Source organism: Bidens hawaiensis, unplaced genomic scaffold, assembly GCF_021521415.1.
Source record: "Bidens hawaiensis isolate Kalapana, Puna unplaced genomic scaffold, B.hawaiensis_p1.1 tig00004685_1, whole genome shotgun sequence".
Taxonomy (NCBI): domain Eukaryota; kingdom Viridiplantae; phylum Streptophyta; class Magnoliopsida; order Asterales; family Asteraceae; genus Bidens; species Bidens hawaiensis.
The window spans coordinates 365,636-377,748 of NW_027491287.1; the positions used below are offsets into that span (position 1 = coordinate 365,636).

At 33.1% G+C, this 12,113-nt stretch overlaps 1 protein-coding gene across 1 annotated transcript; it reads right to left on the reverse strand.

Annotated features, from left to right (window-relative positions):
- Positions 1-5,614: 5,614 nt before the first annotated feature.
- Positions 5,615-10,325, reverse strand: LOC143627617 (uncharacterized). Its single transcript, XM_077097397.1, has 5 exons — positions 9,861-10,325; positions 8,637-8,803; positions 7,697-7,978; positions 7,036-7,299; positions 5,615-6,210 (listed from the first exon to the last, which is right to left on the reverse strand). Exons 1-5 carry the CDS (start codon positions 10,237-10,239, stop codon positions 5,836-5,838), a joined length of 1,467 nt encoding a protein of 488 aa, XP_076953512.1. The 5' UTR covers positions 10,240-10,325; the 3' UTR covers positions 5,615-5,835.
- Between the last annotated feature and the right edge of the window lie 1,788 nt (positions 10,326-12,113).

Genomic DNA, 12,113 nt, shown 5'->3' on the forward strand with positions numbered 1-12,113 from the left:
TCTAACCAAATTTTCTACTTTATCTGTCCCTAAGTGTCGTGGTTTAAAAAACACAAAGTTCAAGGTAGATTGAATGATCTTTTTTTTGCTTACCAAATGACAATAATACCCTTGAAAATTGGGTTCATTAATATTGTTTATTAATGCTAGTTGTGTGTGTTTAAGGGTAAATTTAAAAATTGATTAATAAGTTTTGAAAGTGGACATTTGTGATGTACAAATAAAAAAGAAAATATAAACACTATTAATGGAACGGAGAAAATATTAATGTATAAATGTTATCGTTTTTTATAGTTTGAATGCCAGTAAATTAGTTTAAAAGATAATTATATATATAAAAATGCAATAGACGATGCGGTCCCAGGAATATGAACTAGTGTCGATATGACGACCGAATAAACTACGGAAAGAGCCAAGTCTTTGTTGTTGTTTTTTTCCCAAGTCATTCCTCTATTTATTTCTTTAACGGCTGTGGATTTTTTTTTCTTTTTATTTCATTATCATAATTGTACACCATTTAAATGTATATATTTACATAATAGTCATACCTTGACGATGTCAGATTATGATAATATTCGTAGCATCATATGATCATCATATATTCTAATATTGACAAAAAATATATAGTTGGATCAATATGGTCCTTTTAGTTATACTTAGGATCGTGATATCAAACGTACTATGTATATTTTTCTAAATAAAGTAATATTTTCTAACTATTTTTGTTTATACTCAAGTAGAGGTGGGCAAACAAATTGGTTAACCGAACCGACCCGAAAATTAAATCGAAACCGAACCGGTTCGAAACCGATTATATAGAAACCGGTTGGAACCGATTGAAACCGGAGGTTTGGAACCGGTTTGTAGTTTTCTCCACCAAAACCGGCTTCAAACCGGTTAACCGAACCGAAACCGGTCAAAACCCGAACCGAAACCGATCGTAACATGTTAAGAAACTGGTTTCAACCCGAACCGAAACCGTTCATAAGCCGGTTTTGACTTTTGTTAACCAGACCGAACCGGTTTTAACCCGAACCGGTTTTGAGTTTTAAACCGGTTTGTACACCTCTATACTCAAGTGGTTCCACATTTTTTAATCGCAAGCAAGGAAAAATTTCTAAAATAGGCATGTGAACCAAAAATATATTCAATTTAGAAATGATAATTTCATTTTTCACTTAATGAAAAAATTAGATCATTCATGTTCAGATACATAAGATGGTTAGACTTCATTAGGTGCCATTCAGGTTGACACTGAAAATAGTATATTTTAAATATATATTCAAGTTCAAATGCTAATCATAAAGTGTGTTTTATCGTACATTCATATACAAGGTATTGATAGAGAAATATATTTTTTGATAACGGTTCTCACATTTTTACCAAATTAAATAAAACTATATAACTATTTCAATATCCTTTACTATTTTAATATACTTTTACGTTCTAATTCATAATTTCTGTACAAGTCGATGTTTCTTGTAAGTTATAATTTACAAAATTACTCGTATTTTAATATTCCATTGTAAATTATAAAATGATAAATTATTTGTATAACAAATATAATAAGTTGGAAAGTCAAATATGATATTAAAAGAATTAAAGAAATGGTAGGTTTGAGATTAGATCTAGGCTGGGGTTGCGAAGTATCATGCATTATGTAGCATGGAACATGTAACGCATTTAATGATTTATGATTGTATTTCAAGTTTTTCTTTTTGTCAAAGTTCAAGTTATTTTAGTTATTCATTAACTTCCATCCACTTTATTTATTTATTTGTTGTTCTTAGCCAACCACGTTTCATTGTCGGATTCTAAAATGAGATGAGATCTTTGGACCGTGTCTACTGTCTAACCGTCTAGATGTTTATGTTTAGGAAACGTTCTCGCCGACCTAAGTATTATCGCTAGATACTGGTTGGGGTGCAAACAAGTCGAGCCGCTCGCAAGCTACTAGAGTTCGGATGATAAAAAGCTCAAAATGAGTCGAGCTTGTTCCCCAAATAAAGTTCGCCATGTATGTTTTCAAGTCTTACCTTTTTTAGACTTCTTTATATTAGTTTTAGTGTTTTTAAACTTCTCAGTCGAGCTTGAGACGAGCTTTGACTTGTTTAAGATACTATACGAGTTGAGCTTAGGCTCGTTTAAAGTTTTTCCAATATGTATAAAAATAATTAAAAAAATGTATATAATTTAATTAAAAAACAATAAACGAGTTGAGTCTGAGCCGAATCCAAAAATTGAAAAACAACTAACAAGTTAAGCTCGAGCTCTCATATGCCAAAATAAGTTGAACTCGAACCTAGTCAAGCTTGAGCTCAGCTCGGCTAGTTAATTTACACCCAAGATACCGAGATCAAGTGACCTTAGAATTACCTTTTTGATATTATGTCATTTTTATATTTTATTTTTATGAAGAGTGAACATAAGTACATAACTCATCACATATATTTGAAAATGATCCAATAGGAAATAGTGTTGGGTCAGCTACAAAGTTATAGTCCCCTATCGCCGCTCAAATTCGCCCAATACATGTAGCCTAAGAAGTGAAGTAATTCATTCAAAATATCGAAATCTCCCATTTCTCACCATTGCAACCATTCATTGTCGTCGTCGTCATCACCATCCTTGTTAGCACGTTTACTACTACTATCATTGTCATGATAAACCCACTACCACACTTAACCCTATGACCGTCACTACTCATGTAGTCGTTTCCACCACCATCACCATAACCTCCGCATTCCAGCTTTTCTAACAACTTATGAACCAAACATGCTTGTATTATTCAAACAATTTCATCAAAGTCCTCAATTCATTTGATAAATTCAATTTCGACTTTAGATTTTTTCTTCAAAATCCAACTTCTATGCCACATTTTAGATATTTAATTCAATCAATCATCAATATCCAACCGAGTGTACTTAGAGAGAAGTTATTGTTGATCTCCATCAACAACGTTAAGAGACAATTGTACAAGGTGATGTGTGCATATTCTTGTAAAGAAAACCAGTTATGTATAATATCCTTCTAACTCTACAATCTTTATATTCTTTTTTGGATTCTTAAGAAGTTTCTCAAAATTGTCAATTCTAAAAATTGTGTTTAAAACAAAGAATTACTCTTTCGTCACCTTTGAGGTTCTTAAACACACCATCTAATCTTCCTTCTTCAAATATGTTTCGTCGTTTAGTTTTTAGCCATCGTCCGATACTCTTTTCTCGTTTAACATCATTTTTAATATACGCTTTATTTCCCATCTATGTCTACCTTTAAATACGACCACTTTTGTATGTTACCTTTGATGTTACAACCACCTTTCATTTTCCACGATTTCTATATCATGACAATGACATTACCCCAATCCCGTGTTTTTATTTTTGCATTATGAAACATGTGAATAGAAGTGGTCAAAATAGCATTGGCTCTTAGCATGACAAAATGAACCAATGCGATGATGGTGCGTATGATCCGGCAAATGTCACCCTTCAACGTTAAAAACGACCATGAAGCTATATGATAGGTAATAGGCATAACATGTTACCATTTTACTTCTTGCAAGAGTTTTCAGTATATTTTCTTAGATTTCATATCCTTTTTAAAAGTATGGTATTTATAACGTTTTGTCTAAATGTGTATACGAACATACACTACATGTAAATATTCATATAGTTGTACTTAAAATAAATTAGGAGAGAGGAGATTAAGGGGGGTGTTTGGGATTCCTTATTTTACCTCCTTATACCTTATTTAAGGCATAAGGTATAAGTTACAATGTTGTAACTTATATCTTATACACTCACAAAACTCAGTTTTCCCAAATATCTTATAACTTATAACCCATAAGTTATAAGTTATAAGGAGCAAAAATAAGGAATCCCAAACAGCCCCTAAATCAAAGAAAGGGTAGAAGAGGAAAATAAACCAATATTTTACAGTTTTACTCTACTTATGATTTTCAATATAATATTGCATCCGAAAAAAATCGCCCCTATAACACACACATATATGTGAGTTATTGAATGTGAGTTTAATATGTTTAAGATTATTAAATTTTAATAAATGTGTTATCAATAATATTTTGTCTAAATACACTACATGCACATATACTGATATACATATGAATTCCAAATACAAAATACGATACATTTTCGGTTAGTTCATGCCCTACTTCCTTCTTCATCACATTTATGCAAGTCTTAAACTAGTTAAGACAAAGCTAGATCGGATGCGGAATACGATCATCTTGTCATTAGCTATTACAACTTTAGTGATTAGTTATCAAAAACCTTTTACATATATGTTTTTTTTTAATTGCGAAGGGTTAAATTTTGACTAAATTCCATAAAGTTGAAAGGAAAACATGTTATTTACAATACAAATTTATTTTTCAAAAATAAATAGAAACTTATTATTTGAAATAAGATTAAAAATACTTAAAATTTTAAAGAATAAAAACAAAAATTTGTAAAGATTAGGGGTGGCAATCTTGACCAAAACCCTTTCAAATGAGTCAATTTGAGTTATTTTAAAAGCTAAATGAGTTGGTTTGGGTAAAAGGTTTTTAATAAATTGGTCAAAATGAGTCATTTGAAATTCCATCCTTTTATTTTCGAGTCAAAATGGGTCGACAAGTTTAAAGAAATGGGTCGATGTGGGTTAGTGTCCTAAGGAAATGTGACATGTTTCGGATCGGAACGGGTTTTCGTACAAGACAGGTTTTGGCACGAAACGGGTTTCAGATCGGAACGGGTTCGGTTCATGTTTCAAGTCAACACGAGTTTTCACCCGTGACGTGTTGGGTTTTGGTTTCTTTCTGGTCGATTCCGGACTCGTTTTTGTTTGTTTTTGTTCGTTTTGAATTCTTTTAGTTTCGTTTTGATTGATTTTTTCGATTTCGATTGATGTGGTCCGGTTTTGGCTTTTTGTTTCTTTGTTTCATTTTCGTCGATTCTTTCGGTTTCGGTTCGATTTTAGATGTTTTTTTTATGGAACGAGGACAACGTATGAAACATTTTAGTGTTTTTACTTTTTTTGTTTATGATTTATATTTTGAGTTATAATTTTTTTATTATTATTTTTGAATATTTTTTTGAGGGTTTTTGATCTTAATAGAAAACCCTCAAAAAAAATTCAAAAAAAATAATTAAAAAAATCATAACTTAAAATATATGAACAAAATCGTTAAATTTTTGGCCGGAAAACTCAACATTTTCATCCCAAACATCTTTACCTTGGATCAGACCTTTAAAAACTTTTTTCTAGTAAAAGTTGCAATAACAGAGGTCGTCGGAACCCTAGATACATCGTCGAAATCAGTTGGTGATGCTCATGTGGCGGTGGTTGGTTGGTTGGTGGTGACGGTGTTCATGTTAAGTTTTCTAGTAAAAAATGTGACTTTTACAGCCAAAAGTGTTTTTCTGGCGACCCGCAAGTTACGGCACAAAGTTAAAATTCTGTTAGTCGCTGATCATTGCGAACAAAAACGTTAAAAGATGGTACATTTAGCAACCAATTCGCTAGTTGAGACTGACAGCAACCAAAACATGATAGTTGGGATTAATAAAAAAAAACAGTATACCTATCTTATATAACTCCAGAGTTCCCGCTCGCCTTTGGGAATTACCAACAAGAACTATTCTCGCTGGTAACTCCTACAGGTTTTACAAAATTCCAAAAAACCGATACATTTTACAGTAAAACTGTAAAACAACAAATAATTCCTTACAACAATAAAAACCGATCAAAATATAAAAAAAAACTAATAAAGTTCAAAACCCAAAGAAATCTTCCAAAATAAACAATAAACCAATAATAAAAACATAAAAGATAACCTCAACTTGAAGCAAGTGATTCATTTTCAGAGAGTAATTTAACCCTCCTGGTAAGATCTCTCATAACATCGATAATAACCGACTTCTTTTGGATTCTGAACTGTAAAGCGAGTTCCATCGAGGTAGAAACGCCTTGCTTTAACAACGTTTCATCTTCCATTATCTTTGTGGGAAAGTGGCCGAGTGCTATTACACATAATGCGATTAGTGTACGGAGAACAGCCGTTTCATTTGCTAATCCGAGAGGAGCTTTGACCGAGAGTGATTTGAGTGTGTTTATGTCGTGTTTTTGTACGGCTTCTACATCGTTTGTTAAGAGTGCTCTCAATGCGGCTAGTAATCGGCCTTCTACTACTTCGGGCCCGCCTAGAGTTACCTGAAACCAACATGAAAAAAAAAGTACAAAAACAAAAATAAAAATTATAAAAAATATATAAAAATAAAAATCTTAAAATTCAACCCCTCACACCAACCGGAGTAATGGTCGGCTTGGCTCATGAGTCGCTCGTTTAAATTATACCCCAAATTTTAGTTTATAATAATAATAATAACACATAAAAATATTGAAAAAAAAAGAACGAAATATACATAATTAACTGAATCTGCCTCGCAATCTTTGAAAAAATGAAATATAAACAAAATGGATACATATGAAATTATATATTCTCTAGATTATAAATTTTGGATGATGTGTTTTTTAAAATTATTTTTTTCGCTTATACATATAAATATGCGCAAAAAGAATAAAAGACTACAAATAAAACTAAAAAAAATTAACAAGCTGGCTTGAGCTTTTAACAAGCCGATCTTGACTTTACAGCTCGTTAATAAAAAAAAGGCGGGCCGAGCAGGCTTGTTTAACTTGGAGCTCAAGACCAACGTCAAAAGCCACATGAATGATCCAAAAAGGAAAAACTTTTCCATATATATTTTATCGTTTTGTTAAAAAATATAAGAAACCGAACAAAGTTGGGCCTATTTTTTTATGAATTCCAAATCATTTTTTGAATTTAGTTGGTCAAAATTTGACCTTTAAGTCAAAAGTCTTATACACCCTTAGGAAGAAATAGTAAGCCTATAATGTTCAGAAATAATAATGAATATGCAATACTGGTTAAAATACCAAAAATACCCTCCAATAAAAAAAAGTAATTTATAAGCTAAATGAACATTTTTTAAACAAAAAGAGTATGAATAATACCTTGAGAAGAGCATGTTCACCCTCCAAATTCAATTTTGATAATATTTCTTGCTGCCAAGAAGCTGGTGAAGAAAAATTAGGGTTCGAAACGCCAGCTGCCATGCTGGCAGCATCAAAAAGACCTCCATCATACTTAAGTTCAATACAATCATAAGGATTAGATGGCACAACAAATCCATAATCTAGAAGAAAAAGATCATTGTTCAAGCAACCATAGTTAAGAGTCAAATGATCGCGCTCTTTGATATTCATCCCTGCAACAACCTACAAAGCAAATATATAGTTTGACTTACAGGGTCAATGTCAAACCTATTGTTACGTTGCATGTTCCAAATTCAAAACAATGTAACTCGTATCATATAATTGTTTGATAACATATCAATTACAAGTTAAGGGGAATAACAAAAATTTCACTTAAATTTTTGAAGAATAATAGCTTCTTTAAAACTTTGACCTTTAAAGTCAAATAGTTTCAAGAAAAGCTAATAAAGTAAAGTCAACATGTTCTAATTATTTGATATCATATCAATCACAAGTTAAATAGAATTACAAAAAATTTACTCAAAGATTTGATATATTCATACCGATTTAAGTTGAATATTAGCATGTTTGACCCTAAAAGTCAAATAATTTTAAAAAGGATTTTGAGTAAAGCACGTGCCTTTACTAGCATCTTTTGTTTTCCCGAACCTTGTTCTTGAACAATTTCAGCATTTGGATTGAAGCTATGGTTGCACATATCAATTAGCGGAAGCATCATTGGAACATCACCATTGTTTCCATGCAACCGGAAAGCTCTAGAAGAAACCGCTGACATGGCCCACCCCAATGAAGATGCATCAACATCCCGCCCTCCAAAAGGGTGGTTTTGTAATTTCACATCCTCAACTTCACGTCTCACTTCTTTCTCAAAATCAAGAAGAAAACGACATCTCTTGTTCACCTATACGTTTGGCAAATTCGAATCATTTACAAAAAAATAATATAAAAATGCCAAAAAGTGCATTCTTTGGGAGGGGGGGGGGGGGGGGAAGGGGGGGGGGGGGTGAATACATATTTCGTTAAGTTCGGTTATTTAAAAAACAAAAGAACATGAACATATGTCTTGTTCGTAAATGTTCGATTACATTCATTCATTTGAATTTGTGTATATTCGTTTATTTACGTTCATTTATGTTGTTATTCACAAATACTTTTAATCGGTTTTAGCTCAGTCATGTTCAATCATTTATGTATGATTATGTTTATCTGTGAACCGTTCTTTATACCGTCAACGATCGAACATAAAAGAACACAAGGACATTCACTTTCTTAACGAACAAACACAGACAAGAAAACCCCACTCGCTTCATTTTTTGTGTTCGGGTGCTTTTTCGGTTAAAGTTGAACAAACGAACACGAACATGTCCCGTTCGGTACGTTTATAGGCTTACATGAAAGTGTTTGTTTCTTTTAAAGTGTTAACCCATAAATAATCAAAACCAGAATTCGTTTACAAAACCACTAAAAATAATTATTTGATAAACAACATAAACGAGAATCTTTTTATCCAACAAATTAATAAATAAATAAAATATTAATCGAAATGGCGCGGAATTTACCTGGTAAAGAAGAGGTGCATACTGCAAGTTCTTAATATCATCACCCGAAAAGAAAATGGGAACGGTAAAAGCTTCCGGAAGGTTGCTGATGTAAGGCCACCAAAACGAACCCGTTTTTGCTCGTTCTTGAAGAAGTTTTAATCCCAATTTCATAGTCCATAGTTCCTCTGCCAAACGCTCCAAATGTCCAGTATTTATTCACAACTCAAAATAGCCTAAGTTTTGCAAAATATAGTTACTATTACCTATAATGTATTCAAAATTTCACACACACTTTTTCATGCTTCTTTATAATCAAAACTTGAGAACACACATTGGCATGCTATTGTTATATAAACAATTTCAACCAAATTTAGTGACAAGTAATATTTTGGGTAGGCAATAGGGATGTGTACGGTTCAGTTTTGGTCACTTTTGGGCTAAAACCGAAACTATGATTCTTAAAATTTTGATGACCGTTCAGTTTCTGCTTTTCGGTTTCGGTTTTGAAAAAACTTGGCCCAAAATAATGAACTTGGGCCTAAATAATTTTGTTAAATAATAACAAATAATTATTATTATATATTTGGGCTAAAATATTAGAGTTACATATTTACAAAATTCTTATAAATTACTTCAAATAATAAGGGGGTGTTTGGGATTCCTTACACGCAAAACCAAAACCGAACCATAAGTTCGCTTTTTACATAAACATAAAGCAAACCATTGGTTTTCTTTTCGTTTCGGTTCGAATTTTCGGTTTGGTTATTTCGGTTTTTCCGTTTTATGCACACCCCTGATTTTGGGCAACAAAAATGGTTAAACTTAACACTAACAAGAAATCTATACAAACATACAATCATTTATCAATTTGTTGGATATGAAACTTAATTCAGTTACAAAGGTTTATTGACTAATTGAGCCATATCTAAATATCATTCTCAAATGACAAAATCAAAACCGAATTTTTAAAAGTTTAGGGTACTTGGATAAACAAACAACCGTAATTTAAAAGCTATCTAGATGTTGTTAGGATTTCCTGGTTTCACACATTCGTTAGCACCCGACTCTCGTTACTCTTCGTTACGCTTTTTGGCTCAGTTATTGCCCAGACCGACCGATGCACACCCCTAATTCAATTGTGACGGTTATATAAACAATTGCAAGCGAATTTAGTGATAAATAATAATTTGGGCAACCTAATTCAGTTAATTCAGTAACAAAGGTTAAAACTTTTCGACATACCCGGAACATGCCGGGCAACATTTAACAACCCGGGTAAAGATTCATCGCCATCATCATCATTTCCAATCACCGGAAACTTCAAGGGCACATGTTCCGGCAACGCAATTAAATCAGACCCTTTGGGGATTTCTTCAGAGGCCACTAATCCGAGTCCTAACGGGCCGAAATCTGCAATTCGGATTAAAGGGTGTACGAATCCACCTTCTTTTTTCACCCATTTGATTATGTCAGGTGGGGTTGGAACTAGCCGTGGAGTTACGGCAGCGGCGGCGGTGGTTAAACGGCGGCGGAAAGTTAAAATCTTGGTGGGTGTTGGGTGGTTGTTTCTGGTGGCGGTTAAGATTATCTTGGTGGTTGTAAAACCCATCAAATTCGACATCTTTTAGGTGGGATTTGAGGGGTTTTGAGCATTGGTGGGTTTGAGGTTTGGGATGTGGGTAAGAAATGGAGTTTGTGAAGTGTACATGTTTAATAACTCGAGCTTGAGCTCGGCTCGTTTTAATTTACGTAAGTTAGAGATTAAGCTTGGCTTGTTCAAAACTCTTTTTTCTAAAACTCGAGCTCGACTTGTGTGATTAAGAGTGCTGGAGCTGGAGCTCGAGCTCGGTTCGTGAGTCGTTTTTTCAAGTTCAGACTCGACTCGTTTCAATATCTTTTTTCTAAAAATCAAGCTCGAATCGTGTATTAACGAGAGCTAGAGTTCGAGCTTGGCTCGTGAGCTATTTTTCCAAGTTCGGGTTGACTCGTTTTAAACTTTTTTTTTCTAAAACTCGAGCTCGACTTGTGTAACTTACGAGAGTTAGAGTTAGAGCTTGAGCTCGGCTCGTTAATCATTTTTTAAAGTTCGGGCTCGACTCGTTTATTATTTATTAATTAATCTATCTATAGTTATTATTAAAGTTATATGTTTTGTGAAAACCTAAAACGACCATAAGCTCAGTTGAGCTTGAGGGCAGTGGTACCTTAAGCGAGCCAAGGCTCGACTCGAGCTTAGTTATGTAGTGTGAAATTGATACATAGAAGTCTAAGACTTGGTAAGGCTCGATGAGACTAAATGATATTCTCATACAAGAAGCTCGATAAGTCTTGATTTGTTTCGAACTTTTTGTTGATCCGATCTCATATAATTCGTGAGCAGTTGAACTCGTTTAGACTTCTATATACTAATGTATTTAGATATTATGGCCATCAGTCAAACCTATTATGAATTTTCAAATTTTGATAACCAATTGTTGTTTTAAATCTATGTTTTAACTTATAAATGAAAGTAATTTAATAAAAAAAGGCTTTGAAAATAGTGAGTAATTTAGTGTACGAAGGGGTATATAAGTAGTCACTTGTCAATGGATGGGTGTTCTATTAGCAAAAGTAAAGCCTTTAAAACACCTAGGAGATTTAAGATTCAAGTTCCTATGTGATAGAATTCTTTTGTTAAAAAAAATGTGAATAATCACTTTTGATTTCGGGGTTTTGACAAAAGAGGTTTTGTCTTTGTTACGCTAGTGATCTTGTTCGTAACGAACTTTAATGAAGTTGAAATCAACATGGTCGATTGTGACACTTTAATGTCATCTTACAATTAACTAGTGACAACAATCTTCAAATAAAAACAATTAAAGTGTTTGTAACACTAACATCATGTAAGGTAAATAAACTTCAAAGTGCAAAATGCTCATGGGAGATTTAGCATAGCATGGTAGTCAAGAGTATGATTTCCAAACGAGTTGAATCCATGATATGGAGCAATTCAAAGGTGAACTTGTGAGACTAATGAATCAAATGTGGGACAATTGGTCATATCATTATCCACATTGTTGAATACAACGTCTAGACTCTAATGGGTCGCATATGAAGCGATCTCCATTGTAGCTTTTGTATTTGCGTCAAGTGTGAGACTTTGAGGCGTAACATGCTCGAACGCGAACATATGTGAATATGCATCACGCGCGGATGGATGTTTGTCATGTGGACACGTAAGTGTTGCTCATTCCATTATTATTCTTCTCATAATTCTTTGATACAATGTCTTTATTCCTTAGATATATAACCACAAATTAATTTCTTTCAATGTCATGGCCCTTATAAATTTTCTTTTGTGGGGATATATTGTCACGTGGTGGTGTTTGTTGGTAGTGTTGATTGGTAATTAGTAGATCCATAGTCATTATGTCTAAGTCTATGTTCTCTTTGACAACAAAAATGATGTATTATTCGTCTAAGGTATCTAAAACACCATCTAAGAATTATCTTTTT